Genomic DNA, 21207 nt, shown 5'->3' with positions numbered 1-21207 from the left:
GGGGCCGGAGTGGCCGGCTGCGGCGAGGGGCTGCCGTTCCGCCGGGGCATCCGTCTGCTGGACAGCGGCTCCGTGGAGAACGTGCTGCAAGTCGGTAGGTGCTAGCTTGGCTCCTCTCGGGTCCCCCACCTTCTCTCCCGCAAGTGCCTCTGTCTGCACCTGGGCCAAGACCCGGTTTTCTACCCAACTCCTGTTCCCCTGCCGAGGGACAAACAAGTCACGGAAAAAACTTTTCTCAGCAATGCATTCAGGTCCATTTGCTGCTCTTTCTCCCACTGGCCCTCTCTCCCCTATTTCTTTTTGTTTGAAAATCGAATAGGTCTCTTTTACTCTTCATTCTACTTTCCACACCGCAGGCGAACCAGGACGGGGAGGTTTGTCTTTTCGGATGTAATAATTTCGGAAATGCATTTTTCTAATTTAAGTTTAGAGAAGAGAGAAATGTTAGTGAATCTGGAGCAAGCGATCTTACAGGGAACGTTTGAGGGACAGGCTGTCAAAGACGCAAGCTACAGTCTTAGCAGATTGAAACTGGGTATAATTAACTTTAAAATTGGAAAAACCCCAACAAAATATTGTGCATTTCAGACAATTTTAATTGTCTGTTTTTAATACCCTTTTCTCCGGACCAGTGATACTTGAAAATCTAGGCTGCAGACTAACAATACCGAAGATGGAAATGTGACAGCTTCTCTTCTCCACACCCCCACCAAGGGGGAAAAAAAGCCATACAATCTGGAGTGGGGGTGGGGTCTGTCTTCCTTGTCAGACTGGGGTAAATCAAAAGCTGGTCACGTTGGGTATTTCAAATGCCTCTCCTTTAACAAGTCTTCGTATTAGCTATTGTTTTATCTTTCAGTGTGTGGGAAAATGAAAAATAATTTCTTTTTCTTTTACTTCTCCAGGGTTTCTAATCAGTTTGTTACTCTTATTAAATATGAAAATACAGGACTCCTGATTTGTAGAATCAGGAGAAAGAAAAATGACATTGTTTAACATTGACTTGCTCTTTGGAAAATTAAGACACTGATTTTTTTTTCTATTTGGCCTATTACTGCATTTGGAAGTGCACATTATCTATGCATCTTATTGTACAGTTTATGCTCATATTTATTGAGAAAAAGTGATTTTTTCAAAGGAATTTAAGAGAGGCTGGTTTTAGAATTAGACAAGCACAGGAGCACACATACACAAGAACCCTCAACATCTAACTGTCTTCTCTCACATAAATTTAACACATTTAAATTTTCTCCCTTTTAAGAGTAGTACATTGTGTTTCATATAATCTGTTTCTGAGTATTGAGAATCTGTTTCTTTTTAAAACAACGAATACCACAATTTGTTTTGCAAATGTGAATTGTAAATTTATCTAGTCCAGATACAGTGATAATATAGATTGAAAAAGTTCCGTTTATTTGAAAGAGGCTAGTCCTTTGTGCATTTGTGTGTTTTTGAAAAGAATGAATTGCAGAAATATAATAAAGGTGTACAGTTTAATAATGAAGCCATGACAAACCTGGGTTTTTCTTTATTACTCTGTTAACTTTATTCTTTGTGTGAGAATAGATCAGTTATTTTTTTTGTGAGTATTCCTGCAGTTTTTAAAAATTTTATAATAGTTGATTTTTACATATTTTTGTGCATTTTTCCATCTCAGTTGCAATCCCCTTGGGTTTCCCATCACCAAATCACCCATGTGCCATCACCAGATCAGTTACTTTTTAAGATTCTTATTTTAATATTTTAAATTGGAAAGTGTCAATTTAAATGTTCACTTTATAGTAAGAGATAGATTTGAAAGAATTTTCAAACTTGAGGGGGCAAATGAGATGGAGGAAGAATTTTAAGGAGGTACATATTTTGAAACTGACTACCTGGTCAATTTACAAATGAAATCAGTTTTTGTGGGTCATTCAAGTCATGCTTAAATCATATTTTTCTTTTATGATAGGTGACATGCTTATTGGGGTGATGAGCTCTTGTGTGGTAGTTTTGGGGACTGGAGAAAAGACATATAAGACTTATTTTCTGAATTTCACTTTGGATGTTGTAGATGAATGTTGGAGAATGATTTAATCACTTTTAGGTAATGCTGTTTGAGAACCAGGAGCTGTATAACCTTTATTTTTCAGAACTTAACTTATGCTGTGCTGTGTGGAAGAGGATATTCCATTGTGTATTACTTTGAGTTCTGTATCTTGGCATGAATCACCTTTTAATATGTAAAATTAGTCATCCGTCATCTGATTTTACTATTCTGTTACATCTTCCTTTTTTCACAGTATAGGATTTCTCCCCCAAGTGTGGTCATCATAGTTTTCCCACCATCAAAGCACCCATAGCCCACCACAAACCACTGGCCTCTCCTTCTGCTGCCCTCTTGCCCCACCACCCCTTCACCTTTTAAACTTAATATTGTGAGTATGCCACTTAACCCAGATGACAGGTTTTATAGTGTATTGCCAAGAGAGAGAAAATGATTTCTATATAGTGAGATAGTAATCAGATTCTTCAGTTTATAACTTCACTTTAAATTCAATTTAATTACTAAGTGGTACTAATTAAAAATTCTGTGTGTTTCCAAGCCATCATTATAACCTTAGAATTGTGAAGTTATTGAAAACTGATACTTTAGGAAAGCATCAGGGTATTGCTTTAGAAAAGTTAGGGTATTTCTATGTAACAACATCCTTTTAAAATAAAGATTCACAAGGGGATTTAAGTGAAGAAAAAAACAGTCAAACCATAAAGAAATGAAAAGATTAAGAAACATGAAGAATATAACAAAACATAAAACAAAAAAATATGAAGTAAAATGAATTAAACAACATAAAAATTTGTTGGAAGAATAGATATATTAAATTTGATAGGTTCTGATTACTTTGCACATAGAATCTGGTAATAGTAATTATGGACTGGTTAAACAGCAAATATTCTGTTGAAAACATCAAATTTTGAATCAGAACTATAACTCATGAGAACTATAGGCGGTATGCTCAACAAATACATTACTTTTACATAAGAGTAGTGAATCAGAATTATTGTTCTATTTAAAAGGGGATATTTGTAAAGTAGTCTTTCTTTGGACATCTGTAAATTTGAAATTGTGTGAATAGATTTATAGTCCAATCTCTCAGTGCTCTGAAAGGCAATGAGTTCAGAATTAAGCATTTGCATTTAAAAAATAATGCAATAGTTTATTTTTACATTATTTTGTGCCTTTTCCCATCTCAGTTGTAATCCCCATGGGCTTCCCATCACCGAGTCACCCATATGTCACCACCGTAGTCCATTGCATTTCCCTCCCCCCACTGGTTTTTGATCCCATTCCCCACTCCACCCCATAAAATGTCTCTGGTATATAGCAGTTCATTATTATTGCTATTTTCTCGCCTGGTCCATTATACTCCTTCTATGAGTGAAACCATCCAGTATTTTTCCTTTTCTTTCTGGCTTATTTCACTAAGCATGATCTTTTCCAGCTCCATCCATGTTGCTATGAAAGGCATGTGTTTATTTTTTGGTTGCTGAGTAATATTCCATTGTGTATATGTACCACATCTATTTTATCCAGTTCTACTTTTGGGTATTTGGGTTGTTTCCATGTCTTTCCAATTGTAAATAAAGCAGCAATAAACATGGGGGTGCAGGTGTCTTTTTGAATCAGTGTTTTGTGTCTTTTGTGTAGATGCCAAAGAGTGGGATTGCTGGGTTATATGGAAGCTCCATGATTAGCAGTTTGAGGAACCTCCAGTTTTCCATAGTGGTTGTACTAGTTTGCATTCCCACCAGCAGTGCAGGAGAGTTACTTTTTCTCCACATCCTTACCAACATTTGCTGTTGCTAGTTTTTTTTAAGATGTGCCATTCTCACTGGTGTGAGGTGGTATCTCATTGTGGTTTTAATTTGCATCTCCCTTATTACGAGTGATGTTGAACATTTTTTCATATGCTTGCTGGCTATCAGCATTTCTTCTTTGGAGAAGTGTCTTTTTAGCTCTTCTGCGCATTTTTTGATAGGGTTGTTTATTTTTGTTGAGTTTCATCAATTCTATGTATATCTTTGTGATCAATCCTTTATTGCTAGTTTTGTGTGAGAAATTTTTTTCCCAATCAGTGGGATGTCTGTTTTTTTTTGTAATGTCTCTTTTGCTGTACAGAAGCTCTTTAACTTGATGTAGTCCCATCTATTTATCCTTGCCTTCACTATCATTGTATTGGGTGCTGTATCTTCAAAGATGTTACTTATGTGTGTGTCATGTAATGTTTTGCCCATCTTAAGCATTTTTAGTTTACTAATAACTTTATGATATTGGCTCTTCTTGCTATCCATCATGTTTAAAATTAATTTCTGTATTTGGTGGAATTTAAAGGCTTGTGCCTTTTCAGCAAGATCAGAATTGAAGAAGAGAAGAGAAGCTTCAACAGCTTTTCTTTTCTTAATGCAGAAATATAGCTAGTATTATTTATACTATTCAAATTTTTGAAAATGGGGTAGAGACATATGGGTCCTTCAGTATTGATATATCTTACTTGTATAAATATTTATCTAGAAAATCTCTGATGGTTGACTTCAACAAAATCCCATATATATTTTTTTCTTTAAAGATTACTTATGCATATAAGAGATGGGGTGTAGATCAGAGGTGCAGAGTGAGAAAATTCACCAGAGACGGAGCAGGAAGCAGAACAGGCAGATTGACAGAAATATACTGCTGAGGGGAGCAGCAGGCCCGAGAAAAGAGGTCTGTAGCACCATGTGGGTTATGATAACTTCATGGTGCTGATACTTAACCCCTTGTGCCCACCCTATATTTTTAGTCTCCTCATTTTCTAATAAGTACATAATTAGTCCTTGGATTGTCTTCAAGACTAGAACTACAATGCCAAGTACTACCTTATATGCAAGAAGTATAATACAAAGTCAATTTAAAAGAATCCATTTCAGGAAGTTATACATTACTTAAATATTAAGTAGTTTTTTTTTTTTAAAGATTTATTTATTTGTGCATACAGAACTAGGGTACAGGCCAGAGGCTCAGGGGCGGCGAGAGGCCTCACCAGAGACAGAGCGGGGAACAGAACAGGCAGATCGAGGAAGCACACTGCTGAGGGGAGCAGCGGGCGGGTCAGGAGAGGTCTGCCTCGCCATGTGGTCACCTCCGGGGCAGGCGGGAATTGAACTCATGCGGAAGCGGCTCTAGATTCTCAGTGCTATGCTTTAACCCGCTGCGCCACCAGGGAGGGCCATTAAGTAGTTTTAATTATGAACATTTGCTAAATATTTGTGGAATTCTTTTATAGGAAGATATTATAGTATTGACACTTCTACATGTGTATGTGTATATACATCCATATATAATTTGTTTTGATGTGTATCATGTGGGAGAAGCTTGTCCTTCCCCTGAAAAGCTCTATAACATTATATGTAACTTAGTTATGAAGTAATAAAACTTCATGTTTGAAAAAATAACTTCATTTATAGTGAAGGTCTTCTAGCCAGAAGGGAGCTATGTACCTTTAGTGGATAAATGGTAACATTTTTTAGGATAGAACCTTGACCAAGTTTTAAAATCAAATTTTTTTTAAAGCACCCCATCCACCCCAACACATTAAACACACACACACTCATCTTAACATTCAGTAAATGTTGAATAAGTGAAGGTTAAGAACAAACTTCTCTGTGTTATTAAAAAAAGAGAGAGAGGGAGCGGCCTGAGTTTTTAATATCAGTGTGGTATTAAATAGGTGTGGGGAAAACACCATGACTGTGCATATAACAAACTGATAGCATTAAATAGTATGAGTGTTACAATATGTATGTATCTCTGTGTTGACCATCTGTTTTATGTGGAGAATGGTGGTTTATTAATTTCTTCAAATGAAAGGTTTTAATGAATTCTTGTTGAAGGTGATTTTCTCAAGGGTAGAGCTTTAGATTTTAATGAACAAACTGAAGATAATGGATTTTATTTTAGAGGTTATCTCTATTGTGGGGATTAAGAAATATATTATTGAAGTGTGAGTCCAAAGTCTGAATTTTGAAATGAAAAGACTGGAAATTTATTTATGTCTATGTGAAACAATTTCATTCCTCTTGCTTCAACAATGGCTGTTAAAAATTAATGCTCAATAGAAAGTAACAAAAATAATGAACAATCATATACCAGAGACATTTTGTGGGGGTGGAGTGGGGAATGGGATCAAAAACGGAGGGTGGGGTGGGGCTGGGGGAGGGAGGGAAGGGCACGGGATTATGGTGATGGCACACGGGTGACTTGGTGATGGGAAACCCGTGGGGATTACAGTTGAGATGGAAAAAAAAATGTACAAAATGATGTAAAAATAAACTGTTATAAAAAAATAATGCTCAATATCCTATTATAGTGATGACTATATGAACATACATATATATACACATATACATATATATGCTCAAATGTATAGAAGTATACCCAAAAATATCATTTACTGTATTTTACTTTAGGAGATAATTTCAAGAAATTAAGACATTAATGTCAGTATATTAATGTATAAGAGCAATACTGAAAATGCTGATTTAGTTTCCTATGGTTGCTATAACAACTTGCCATAAATTAGGTGTCTTAAAACATTTATCATCTTAATGTTCTAGAGATTATAAATCTGAAGCAAGGTAGCCATAGGGCCATGCTCCCTTTGAAACCTATAGGGGACTCTGTCTTTTCCTCTTTGTATTTCCTGGTAGTTTGCTGGCAATCTTTAGCATTGCCTGACTTGACACTGTGTGATTCCAGTCTCTGTTTTTTTCTGTCACATAGCATTTGCCCTGTGTTTTATATCTTTAAATGGCTATTTTATAAGCCATTTATTTATAGTCATATTTATCCTTTTTAATATTGAACAGCTTTCATACATGTGGAAACTTTAAAACAAATAAATGGTTAGAAAAAGTTAAACCTGCTATTCTTTATAAAAAAGAATGATTGCCACACAACACTCAACTATGTATGCATGGTTGAAAGATTACCGTGGGATTATTTTTTTCATGTGTATCATTTATAACACACATACATCTTTAGAAATAGGTAACCCTGGAAACATCTGAACCATATCTTTACCTCTGTTTCCAAACCTCTAGTTAATGTTTTTGATTTAGTATTTGATATTAGAAATAGATTATTTTTCATCCCAAATTACTTTTATATGTTTTTTTTTTTTAACCTTGTGGGTTATTTGTAGACTAATTTCTTTTCTGACATTCTGACATAGGCAGCATTGTCTTGGCCACTTTTTGCTTCTCACCAATCTGATGCCAAGGAAATCATACTCACTTAAATATTAGCTTTAGCATTATATTGTCTTATGCTAAATTACTCTGATACTTTTCATAAGTCGATTGATTTTTGGTTCTCAGCATTGAGAAAAATTGTTCTCCCCCTTAGTATGTATAATGTGATATGCCTTAAGTTGATACTCATTAGATGTTTATGGAATGAATGAGTAAATATTCATTTAGTCATTTACTTTTTAAATATTTATATAGTATGGATGTATTTCTTGATTTATATGTTATTGGAGTCTAGAAGATATACTGGCATTTTGTAATATCTGGATGTTTCTGACCTTTAAAACATTACATAGTTTCAAAAAACCCTTGAAACTTATTTTTAATCAATTCTTGATTTGTTAGTTGAACTAAGTTTTAGTTCATGTGTATCATTTATAACACACACATCTTTACAAATAGGTAACCCTGGAAACATATGAACCATATCTTCACCACTGTTTCTAACCCCCAAGGTAATCTATTTGTAATATAAAACACTAAATCTAAATGTATTTTAGATTTAGTGTTTTATATTACAAATAGATTATTTTTCATCCCAGTTTCATGTAAAACTCATTATATTGTTTATCTGTTTGGTGGAAATTTTCCAAAATAATTTGCATTTTCTTCTTCTTTTTTTAATTATTTATTTATGCATACAGAATTGGGCATAGGCCAGAGATACTGGGGCAGTGAGAGGATTCACCAGAGGTAGAGTGGGTTGCAGAACAGGCAGACTGACAAGTTCACTCTTAGGGGAGCAGTGGGTGGCTCAGGAGAGGTCTGCCACACCATGTGGAGCACCTCCGGGGCCAGGGATCGAACTCGCCCTAAAGGGGCTGTACTACTGCACTTTAATCTGTTGCACCACCATGGATGGCCCATAATTTATATTTTCTTACCTTAAAATACAAACTGGGGTTGGACTCTGAAACCTAAGCTCCTGAGAATTGTGATATGTTGCCATAGTTATATAGGTAGGAGGTAGGTAGGAGGTTATAAATTGAGTGCATACTTGAGTCTAAAAGTTTCTCTGAAATCTGTTTTTGAAAAATTTGCTTGTTTACATAGTTTTTGTAGATATGTTTTTATCACTTGCTTGTTTCTCATCATGAAGTGATGAATTTGATATTCATGGAAGTATAACATTGTTATTTTCTTTCAAAATACACTACTGAATCAAAAGACAAAGTACCCTTCTTGCTGGTGATTTTCTTGCTTTAGGAAGTTATCTGAGTACTCATTTAGTTTTTAGGGAGATGCATTTTAAAAACCAAGAACATACTGCTAGTATACATACACCAGAATGACTTAAAAAAATAAAAAAGACTGGTCATATCAAAGCTAGCAAGAATATGGAGTAACCAAAATTCTCTTACATTGCTCATAGGAATGTAAAATGATAAGTCAATTTGGAAAACAACTATAAAATTAACAATACACTTAATTATAAGAATTATCACCCTTATTCCTAGGGATTTATTTTGGAGAAATGAAAGCATGTGTTGATATAGATTTGAATTTTGATATTTAGAGCAGCTTTATTCAGAATAAAGCTGAATAAAATATCTTGAACTGGAAATAATCAACTGTTGGATAGCCGTATAATGGAGTACTATTCACCGACGAAAAAGAAAACTTACCAATAGCAAAGCATTACATGAAGTAAAGGAAGCCAAACCAAAAAGAGTACATGCATGTGAAATTTTTGAAAGGCTCAAGCTACAGTGGCAAAAAGTAGACCAGTGGTTGCTCAGGGAGAGGGAAGTTGGGCATGAGGAAACTTATCTGGGTGATGGAAATGTTCTGTTATAACTAGGGCAGTAGTTATAGGGTAGCCTTTACTTGTCAAAATTTATTGAATTGTATACATTAAATTGGTAAATTTGGTCCCTCCCTGGTGGTGCAGCGGGTTAAAGCACAGCACTATGAAGCTATAGCAGCCACTGCAGTACCAGTTCAATGCCCAGCCAGGGAGGTGACCCACATGGCGTGGCAGACCTCTCCTGCCTTGCCCACTGCTCTCCTCAGCAGTGCACTTTGTCAGTCTGCCTATCCTGCTCCCTGCTCTGTGTCTGGTGAATCCTCTCACCCCCCACACCTCTGACCTGCACCCCAGTTCTGTATGCATAAATAAATTAATCTTTTAAAAATTTGATGACTTTTATTAAATGTAAATTATATTTCAATTTTTCTTTCTAATTTTAAAAGAATAGTGGTTCCAATCTTGGTTTCACATTAAGATAACCTGGGGAATTTTTTTAAAGGACTAACCCCAAATTAATTAAATTAGAATCTGTTGAGAATGAGGACTGAGTTTCAGAAATTTTTAAAAAAGTTCCTAGGTATTTTTAGATGTAACTGAGGTTTAAAAATATTGCCCTAGAAAAATGATCACCTTTATTAGTGTTATCAACATTTTAAACTTACTGTAGATAATCGAAGCATTGTGTAATATTTATTACACAAATGCTAGAGACCATGTCAGTTCTCTTCTCTACTTCAACCTATTTATTTTGCATTTTAAAATGACAGGTTTATTAAGAAAAGGATAAAGAAAAAGAGAGGCTTCAATCTATTCTTTTACCTGTCTTTAGGTCTATTAATGAAATTCAAAGAAAATTAGTCTTTTTTTACTCCTTAAAGAGTATCTCTATGTTAGAAAGGTCTTATGCCAAAGTATGTAAAACCTTTGTTGTTGTCATCAAAAGACACTTGGATAAGTGTAATTCCAGAGTATAGTTTTCTTCGTTTGTTCATTCATAAAACTTATGAATGAATGTAACATCTTCAGTGTTTTGTGCAAAATAGAACATAACTTTTATATATAATGAGTACATAGCTTAATAGAGGATACATGTATACAATAGCTTTTTACACAATGCTTTGAAATAGAGATATAGTAAGGAGGCAAAGAGTAAGAAGTGATTAACTGGAGAAATGTGGACAACTGAACATTCTATTTTAATATAATTTCAGTTATAAGAAATACTAAAATGTTTAATGTTACAATAATGATTGAAAACATTATTTCCACTTAAAATTTTGATTAACCCTTCATGAAGTACCTCTGTATTGACAGTTCTATGCTCTCATCCATACTATGTTCTCATCCATAGTTGGTTCAAAGGAGCAACACCGGTAGGCAAGAAGATAACAAAAGTGTTACCAGATATTGTTTCTTCTCAGGATAGAGATTTCTAGCTTTAGAATAGCTTTGTTATCTTCAAATAACCCTTTTTGAATTAAAAAAAAATTGTTGCTTCTTTTAGGTACCAGTATATGATAGAGCTAATCAGCAAAATAGATTTTGGCCCATCCATTCATTATCTTGTGGCAACAGGAAAATGTGTTAAGTCTTTGAAAGCCTTGGAGATAATTGCATTTTTTCCCTCTATTCATTCATGGTTTTATTGAATGGACGCCTGCATCATTAATACATTCAGGAAGTCAGTCTGTTTTATTATGCTTAAGTCTTTCAACATCTGATAAACTGACATGACTGGCAAATATCACCAAAATGCATTGATGTCATTAACAATATAAATTCTGTACCCATATTATGGTTCTGTATTGTGAAAAAAAAAAAAAACAACCTTAATTTTGCCAATTTGTCTGCCATTCAATATTATATTATGGATTCTTTACTATAATATATATGTGCTTATATCTCACATATAACCTCATGTTACCTAATGCCAAATGATATAATGTTATCATTTAATATTATAATGTGATAATATTAAATAGTATCAACATATATGCAGCAGGTTCCCTCAGAATTCTGGTGCTTCATTATGTCTGTTTCTTCAACTGTGTATGGATAGAATAATGGTACCAATGCTTGTTTTAAAGACTAAATTAGTCTACATGCAAAGCATTTTGAAGAGGATCTAGCGTTTACTAGGTGTGCTATGTCAGTATTTGTCATTGTTATTGTTATAGTCTTTATCATAATTATTACAGAATCCTATAGTTGTTACCTTTCCTTCTTAAATCTCACCTCAGAAGTCTTTTTTTTTAATTAAAATTTCATTGATTCACAGTTCATTTATAAAATGATGTAATTTTGGGAGATACAACTTCACACTTAGATTTGTGCACTTCCTTCAGTATTCACCACCACCAAAGTTCCATTTCCACTATACTTTGACAGTCATTCCTACTTCTACCTCCTCTTCCCTTCTTCTGTGGTAATCACCATAACTTTTTACGTTAAAAAATTATTTGTTTATGCATACAGAACCGGGGTACAAACCAAGGTTGTAGGGGTGATGAGCGGATTCACCAGAGACAGAGTGGGAAACAGAACAGGCAGATCAACGAAATACACTGCTGAGGGGAGCAGCGGGCAAGACAGGAGAGATCTGCTGTGCCATGTGGTTCACCTCCCTGACCTGGGATCGAAGCTAACAGCTGCAGCTAGCTTCACAGTGCTGTGCTTTAACCTGTTGGACCACCAGGGAGGGCCCACTTTTTACATTCTTAAGAGTTATTTTTTATGTTTTGTCAGATTGATTGCTTTGGCTATTTGTGTGCCACAAATGAATAAAACCACCATTCGTTGTCTTTCACTTTCACATTGTCTTTTACTTAGCACAGTCACCTCGAATTCCATCCATATTGTCACAAAAGGCACAATTTTATCTTTTTAAAAATAACCTAATAGTAGTCCATTGAATACCATAACTTCTTTATCCAGTCATCTGTCAATGAGCATTTAGGTTGATTCCATAACTTGGCTAAGGGCCTAGTGCTGCTACAGACCTAGGGTGCATGTATCTCTTTTTTTTTTTTTTAAAGATTTATTTATTTATTCATACAGAACTGGGGTACAGGCCAGAGGCTCAGGGGCGGTGAGAGGCTTCACCAGAGACAGAGTGGGGAGCAGAACAGGCAGATCGACGAAGTACACTGCTGAGGGGAGCAGCGGGCGGGTCAGGAGAGGTCTGGCTCGCCATGTGGTCTCCTCTTGGGCAGGCGGCAGGCGGGAATCGAACTCATGCGGAAGTGGCTTCAGATTCTCAGTGCTGTGCTTTAACCCGCTGCGCCACCAGGGAGGGCCGCATGTATCTCTTTTAGTTAGTTTTCATGTTATTTGGATAAAAACCTGGAAGTGGAATGGCTGGATTATATGATATTTCCATTTTATTTTTTAAGGGACTTCTTTACTTTTTCTGTAGAGGCTGTACCAATTTACATGGCCACCAGTAGTGAGAGTTTCTTTTTCTCTACACTCTTGCTTTGTCTTGTTATTTCCAGTCTTTTTGATGTAGAATGCTATTCTCACATGTGTGAGGTGATGTCTCTTTGTGGTTGTGATTTGTATTTTCCTTCTAATGATGTATAACATTTTTTCATGTGCTTGTGGGCTGTCTGTATGTTTTCTGTAGAGAAGTCTTTCTTTAGTTTTTTTCTACTGTTTTTGTTGTTGAATTTTTTATATACTGTGGAAGTTGAACCTTATTAGATGTGTGATCTGCAGGTATTTTCTCTCAGATCTGTGCCTCAGTTTCTTCACCTGTAGAGTGAGGATATTATGCTATTTGAGAATAGAATAAAAGTGAATAAAATATATAAATAAATAAAATAATGTATTCAAAGTTAGTTTGGAATTTCTTATATATTGTAGGAGAACTGTGAATATTAGTTCTTTCCCTCCCCTTGCCTTTTAGCAGTTTATGTAACTATACTTTTCCTTGTATGAACAACTGTGTTTCTAATACAGTGCACCTACTGTATTTGTAAACATGCACCTCCATTTGCAATTTAGAAGAATTAAAAAATGTATAAATATATTTTGTATCTAAGTGCTGTGAGAGAAGGGGAGAAAAACGATCAAAACTGAGAAGAGAAGGGCACAAGAGACTATGGTAATGGTTCATAGGTGAACTAATGGTTGGAATTTTATGGGGGAATACACAATGATGTAAAAGATATGCATAAAAAATAAAAACAAGTGGACACTAAAGAATGAAAGTTTTCTTTGTTTTAAGGAAAAGGGTAATCATTTTTTGTCAAATATTTACAGTGATTTAGGCTCAGAAGTTCAATTTTATGTACTTCTATAAGTCTGTCACCAAAAATATGTCATGAGAGGTTGACCTGGAGATGACATCTGGTGGTGAAAGTGGATGTTACCAAAGTACTTGAGAAGTTATTCATTATCATCCAAAATTTTTCATTCCACACATTTCTACCTCTTTTTTTGTAGGTGCAAAAGCTCACTTCTATCTTATTTCTCACCTGATTTTTTCAAACAGCTCATCAGAAACTTCAGTAACATTGACGTTAAGTTTAGAAAGTTCTACGTGAACTAGTAGTCCAACTTCAAAGTTTAATGAAACCAGGTTGGCCATCACCTCCACATCTACACCCTCTTTCTATGTTTGATATTTCTGATTGCATTTTGGGCTATTTCTTTTTCAAAGGTGATAAAGTTCTTGTTATTTTGTAGCTCATAAGGACCTTGCAAGCTCTCTTAAAGAGATATCTTAAAACTGAGCATTATTTTCAGGATTCTCTACAAATATGAGTTTCATGTTTATTTCAGGGATATCCTCTTTAATTTGGCAATTTCTGGTATCTTCTTGTTTTTCAGCTTCAAGCTTTTGGAACTCTTCCTTTAGCTGGATATTTTCCCTTGTAATTTCATCAGTTAATCTCTTGATTTGTTCATCTTTTGTAATTTTTTCATCTGGCTAAGGCCCGTTAAGAATTTGCTGTCTTATTTTGCGGGGGTTGAGTGGGAATGAGATCAAAAACAGGGGTGGGGAGGGAAGTGCACGGGATTATGATGATGGCACATGGGTGACATGGTGATGGGAAACCCGCGGGGATTACAATTGAGATGGAAAAAAAATGTACAAAATGATGTAAAAATAAACTTATATAAAAAAAGAATTTTCTGTCTTGTTGTCTTCATTAGCCAATATGATTTTCTGGATGTCTGTGTTTTTATTTTCTCCCCTTAGTTTAGGGAAGTTTAGCCATTATTTCTTCAATTTCTGTAGCCCTTTCTCTTTTTTCCTAGGATCCCTATAATGTGAGTATTGTTTTTTGTGCTGTTATCCTACATAGCCTTTAAAGTAGCTTTACTTTTTAAAAATTTTTTTCCATTTTCCTGCTAAGACTGGGTGAGTTCTCTTGCTCTCTCTTCCAGTTCATTTATTGGCTCCTCTGCTTCATTCCTTCTGCTACTGGGCCCCTTTATTGTATTTTTCATTTCTCTTTTCCTGTTGTTCAGCTCTGTAACTTCTGTATGGGTCTTTCTTAACTTTATAGTTCATCTATTTGTTCCTGATTTGGGGAACATTTTATCTCCATAACTCTGAACTCTCACAAGTATTGTTTTCTTTAAGGCCTTTTTCTAGGTTTGGTCTTGCTTTGTTTGGGACCTGCATTAGGCAACTTTGCTACCTCTTTAGACATGAAGGTTTGGCTTTCTGCATGGACATATACATAAAGAGTGATTTATATAGAATGTGCTTAGTAGATCCTGGTTAAATTGATTTATTGATTAATTTATATACTAGCTTGTTCCAGCCATTTTTGAAACTTGTGGGTCAAATTGTATTAAACAGATAAGTTAAATTGAGAAGTCTGTGAAAAAGTCATTAAGCTCAATTTGCCAATATTAGGAAAATGACATATCCATTCTTTATTTTAAAATGCTAGTTCTTAGCATAGTTTATCAAAGGCACATACATTTTTGACAAAGCATTGAAAAAAACCTGAAATAATTTACATCAAGCTGATAATTTCTATGAAGAAAATGGAAATAGGTGGTGACTAAGATGAAATTTAGTTTAATCTGCATTGTTTAAATTATTTTATCATGAGAACCTGTTTATATATTTCTTGTATATGTAATTTAAATAAGTCTAAAATAATATGGCTTATTTAACTGTATATATTTTGTTGTTGTAATTGAGTTAGGGAGGTATTATTTTACCTTTATAAGACTGATTTAGGTCAGGGATTTTTAACCTTCCTTCTATAAATGGACCTCAGGGACCCATGAACTCCTGAAATTATTTTCATATTTTACAAATGCATGTAGAAAATTTTTAGAGAAGATGCTCCATAAGTTTTGTTTGATACTCAAAGGGATCCATGACTAAATAATTTCAGGAGCCACTGACTGATACAGAAGAATCTGTTTTATTTGATAAAAATTCTTCAATTACTTTCTCTATTGCCCTTAAGGCTTGATGTATATATTGTGGCCTTATTGTGCTTATTTACTAACGTATCTTGTTTTGCCCATTTTCAGGACATGAGTAAAATAGTTATTTTTTTTGAAAGGGTGACATAGTTCAATTACTTGCTACTTCTAGTTAAATATTTCAGTTTTGGCATTTCTGATATATTCATCCTGTTCTGCTATTTATCTAAATGCTTTTGTATAAGTTGCTTTTATTATTTTTTCCCAACAAAATGATGGCTTGACATTATTGTGCCATAGACAGTGCATTTTAATGACTTGCTCTTCCTGAAATAAAATGATATCCTGTGAGGTTACTGAAAGAATAGGTCATAGCTACTTTGTTATTGAATTTTCCTATGGAATTAGAATTTTTAGGTTGTGTCTCCTGGGAAATAGAGTCTGAGATGAAGATTTGCTTGCAGAAGGTTTATTGAAGAACAACTCATGTAATGTGAGCGAAGCAAGATTAGGAGGGCAGAGAGATTGAACTTAAGCAGTTATAACAGAAACTAGGATCATTCCTATTGGGAGCGTGGAGTTAAGATGACACTTCACAGTTGTCTGGAATTAGATGTGGGCTGACTTGAGGGGGAGGGATCCAAACCTTGGGCAGGACAGTTTCTTTTTATGGTAGACATGGAGATGAGCTACACAGTTTCCCTTCCCAGCTGCAGGAAATGCCTTTAAAGCAGGCAACTTCAACTGTCAGCTGATTCAGGGTCTGCCTTAGCTATAGAGAACTGCTTCATCTGATGTCACATTCTTTTAGAGGCAGCTTACTAATGGTTGAGCAAGGTGAGTGTATAAATGTTCAATTGTTGTGATTTTACATGGGACTCTTTAGCACACAACACTTGCTGTCGCGAGCCATCCTGGTTGACTGAGCTTTTGTCAGGCAAGCATTGCAGTTTGACTTTTTTTTTAATCCTGTGACTGCTTCCTTTCCTTTACAGTGTTGATTTCTAGTATCTTGCGTCCCAAAATCCATCTCAGTGTCTGCTTTCAGAAAACTCACCCTGTGGTACTTTGGTTGAAGGTAGTTTGTGAAGGAAGACAGCTGTGAGCTTTCAGTAGCCAACTCTACTGATTGTTAAAGGGATAAATGCTTTGATCGTGAGTTTCTTGGGTTCATTTCATATATTAAACTTGCTCCATGTGGGAACAACTCTTCTAGCATTTTGTTTGATCTCTTTTTTGGGGGAACTTACAAGTGCAAGATTAGAGGGTCTATTACAACCTCTGCTACTACACTTAGTTTCTAGATCACAATTGATGCTTAGTGTCTCCCTCCTTCAGTGTCGGTTCTAGATTCTTAGCTTGACTCTGTACTTGTCTAGAGGCTTAGCAGATGGGGTAATTGACATCACTGAAGAATCTGAGCCTAAGTACCATGCCCTTTCTAGTTCCCACAGGAGTAGTTTAAAAAACTCATAGTTGTATGCTGGCTGTGACCTAAGTATGTGGTTCATGCTAGATGGCAGAAGTCAAAGGATCTGGTTCCACTCATGGTCCCATCTTCTAGTTGGACACTCTTAATATTGCCAAATCTCATTTTTGTCATCTGAAAGTAAGAATATTAATGGACCTTACTTGGTATGATTACTGAGAACATTAGATGAACTATTGTGCACAAGCTGCTTCGCAGAGGGCTTGACTCAGAGGAAGTTTTAAAGTCTTTCTTCTATCAAGATCTCTTGAAGTAAAATTCTATTCTCTTACCACTGGTAAAATCATCTAATTTTCCTAAACAACCATATTTCCTAATGAATAATACCCCTGTAAGAAAGAATGAGCATCTCCCTAAATCCAATATGACATTGCAGAGCTTAACTACTAAGTAAATATTCCGGGAGCCCTCAGATGGCACAAAGGGCATTCTAACATGTGAAAAATAGCAGCTCAGAGAACCAGTTATGCTGTACCTTCACCGCCCCTCCTGCTTTTCCTGGCTTCACAAGAATCATCAAACTAGCAGATTTTAACATTGGGACCCATCCTACCCATATGTTCTCCTAAATAGTGGGAAAAATGGAGGAAAATACGACATTTAACATTAAAAATTCCAGTGATATTTGTTTGCTAGCTTTAACATAGTAAATTCCTGTGTATAGATAATATATAGTAGCAACTTTTATGAGAAAAGTAGAGACTTAAATTCTGATTCTAACCACCTTTGGATACATCAGTATATTGATGGAAAGGACTTACTTTGTAGTAGCAGAATTAATGATGATGATGTTGATGCAAATACTGGCTTATCGTAGAAATTATTTTGTTGAATAAATAATAACTTAAAATTTATACGATTCATTTGCTAACTGTTCTAACTCTGTGATCCTGGAGATCCTAGAAAGATTACAAGGACATATGGGAGAAAAAGTAAGCAACAATTTTCTGTAGTTTCATTCCTGGGAGGATATTTTTCCCAATGTTGTCTGTAGAAGATAACTTATCTGAAGTGCTTATTAAAGCATAAAGTTCTTTATTAATATTAGTGGTGACTTGTCTGTGATCAGGTACAGTAAATTCGTGGCAGGACTATAAGTCAGTAATTTTTTTCAGTTTTCTTCATAGTAAAATATTTCATGTTTTAAAGAACTTATTTTATTTATTTCAATTCAGTCCACTCAGACTATATTTATAATACTAATTTGGCCCTGGATTCTTCAGTTATTATGACATTGCCTTTAACCATCAGATGTGCTATTTACTAACAACTAAAGTTGGTCTTTATCTCCTTTTTGGGGACAGATTAATGTATTTTTTCAGAGGAAAGCACAACTATTAATATTTGCTCAACAAACACAGTCAAAACAAAGTACAGGTAATCCACAAATAAAATCATATTTGTTTGATCTCATGACCATTGTGATATTTTTTTGGTGCTGGCATTAAATGGATCCTCTCTCCATTACTTTGACTATATATATCAGTTCATACTTTTAAGCATTCTTATAATATGAATATTGGACATTAAAATATTATGGAATTAGGAACATTTTAGAGTTTTTAGACTGAAAAAGTCATATAATGAAATTCATGATTCTTTAAAGGAGCAGATGATTGGAAAAGGTATAATTACTTGATAGCTTCATTTGCCTTTTTTATGTTACAAAAACTATTGTAAATCAATTAATTGTATACAAATTTTGCTAAAATAATTTTCTGGCCTGTTGATTAAATTTCTTTTCAAGTATATTTGTTGAATCAATCATAGTGAGCAAAAATTGGTTACAGTGATAGAATGTTCCATACAGTAATCCTTTAGCATTTTTCTTGGTAATATGGGTTTAATATTCATTCTCACAAAGTCCCTTAGCTCATGCTTTATTTTATTTCCTTTCAATAGTTTATTTTTCCATCATTTTGCACATCTTTCCATCTAAGTTGTAATACCCTGGGACTTCCCATCACCAAATCACCCATGTGCCATCACCAAAGTTCAGTGCATTTCCTTCCCCCCTGTTTTTGATCTCATTCCCCCACCACTCCCATAAAATGTCTCTGGAATATAACTATTCATTATTATTATTTTCTCGCCTCGTCTGTTATACTGCTGCTATGAGTAAAACCATTTGGTATTTTTCCTTTTCTTTCCAGCTTATTTCACTAGATCATGCTTTATTTTTTAGTAATTATACTTTTGGGGTTTTGTGATTCTTTTGTGCTTATGGAATATGGTATTATGGTCTTCTATTTTATAAAAATAGACTGAATTATTTCTGAAAGAAGTGTACCAGTCACCAGAGCTGCAGTAAGAGAGACTATGACTGTTAAATTGTTCAGTGAACTTCGGTTTAGAGACAATATCTGTGTTACATTAATCTTTGTCAGGTACATGACATTGTGACAATTCAAATTTAATTGACTTTCTGACCTTCAAAGAATGGTCTCCTATTTACTTTTTTTTTTTTTTTCAGTACTGTGGCATCGCCCTAGAGCTTGTTGAAAAGACAACAAAGGAAGATGTTTAGCATTTTATTTTGTTTTTTAAAGAAAGCAGACTTTTTGGAATTGAAAATGCATATGGAGGAACTTAGGCCATTAGGGAAGTCAAAATGAAGTCGTTGTTCCATTGGCAGAATTTTCAGTAACAAATGGTTGTTTTAATTCTTGTTATGAAATTTATTAATTCCACAATTTAACTACATCATTTTTTCCCCACAAATTCACATTGTAGATGTGAAAATATATATAATTTTTAAAGAAAGATTTATTGTGAGATAAATGTAATTACTTCTCAATAATCAAGTGAAATGATATAAATTAAATACAGTGCTAAATATTGGTAACTCTTCAATAATTTTTAATTTAATAAGAAAGTACTTTAGGATCTTTGAGTGTATAGTGTGTCTTAACTGTTCTGATTTATGAAATTACCTACTCTTAGGACTTCAGTATTTAATTCCTATTTGTAATTCAGCTTGTTTTTGAATGAGTTGGGAGAGATTATGACTAATCCATTACAAATGAGGAGTCAAAAAGAACTATTTCTAAAAATAGCTTTTAAAAAAATTATATGTACTCTTTTCCTTTATAAGAAAAAAAAGATTTATTTTTAATTGAGGTAATGTTAGGATACCTTCATCAGGTATTGTCACCATACCCATTACTAAATCATCCACAGTCTGCTATCATAGTCTACTGTGCTACTTTCTGTCTGTGTTCTTATCTAAATGCTGGTGGGGCAGCTGGTGAGCAGAAACATATATGTAGGAAGGAATTTTAAACAGCAAGAACTAGATATAAAGTTTCAAGTGTAAAGGAAGGTGATGTGTTTGAGAAATGATGAACATGCATAAGAGAGACAGGAGTTAGAGTAGAATTTTAACTTCAACCCAGTTTACCATAGATCTGTCTTTTTAAGGAGTTGGGGCTTTATCTTATAAACTGGGTAACACAAATTTAATTGTTTATGAAGAGGCAAACAGGCAATGCAGATGAGCGATTTGGATTGGGTAAGGATTGTAGTAAAATGGAATTCAGAAATCTCATATGCCCTATCTTATGCAAGTATCTTCACTTCTGTTCCAAGTGAGTTTACTGTGTGGGAATTTGGACCCTGTGTTACTAAATTTTCTAAGTTTTAAAAGTGAAATTGGATACTTTTTTTTTTTAAGATTTATTTATTTTGTGCATACAGAACTGGGGTACAGGCCAGAAGCCTAGGGGCGGTGAGAGGCTTCCCCAGAGACAGAGTGGGGAACAGAACAGGCAGATCCACGAAGTACACTGCTGAGGGGAGCAGTGGGCGGGTCAGGAGAGGTCTGCCACGCCATGTGGTCACCTCCGGGGCAGGCAGGAATCGAACTCGTGCGGAAGCGGCTTTAGATTCTCAGTGCTGCGCCACCAGGAGGGCCAAAATTGGATACTTTTAATGGGAAGTCCTCCTGTGTTCAAACCTAGTCAGAAAACGTATGTGTGTCTTATGTAAACCTCCATCTTTATTCTTTAGTCAACCCATAGTGCATCAGTGTATAGAGGGAATCAGAGTACAGCCTCTCCTGTAGTTAGCTCTGAAGCTGTAACACAAGCTTTTAAAAACAAGGGTAATGACATGGCAGATTTGATTTTGAGATAGATGTGTGGAAATTGGATTGGTGAAAGTAAAGAATGAATGTAGCATGGCTGTTAAAATAGAAAGAGTGAGAGAAAGGTTGTTAATTTAAGACAGTGGCATTAGGGGTGGG

The 21207-nt window shown here is 35.0% G+C and overlaps 1 protein-coding gene across 1 annotated transcript in view; it reads left to right on the top strand.

Moving 5' to 3' along the window:
* Positions 1–21207, top strand: part of ZSWIM5 (zinc finger, SWIM-type containing 5) — a 105588-nt gene that overhangs the window by 572 nt on the left and 83809 nt on the right. Inside the window, 1 exon segment of the mRNA XM_012722471.1 lies at positions 28–94. Coding sequence (XP_012577925.1) covers positions 28–94 — 67 coding nt within the window.

This window comes from Condylura cristata, unplaced genomic scaffold, assembly GCF_000260355.1.
Source record: "Condylura cristata isolate star-nosed mole 26May11 unplaced genomic scaffold, ConCri1.0 scaffold00008, whole genome shotgun sequence".
Classification (NCBI taxonomy): Eukaryota; Metazoa; Chordata; class Mammalia; order Eulipotyphla; family Talpidae; genus Condylura; species Condylura cristata.
This window is presented reverse-complemented; position numbering and strand designations above follow the sequence as displayed.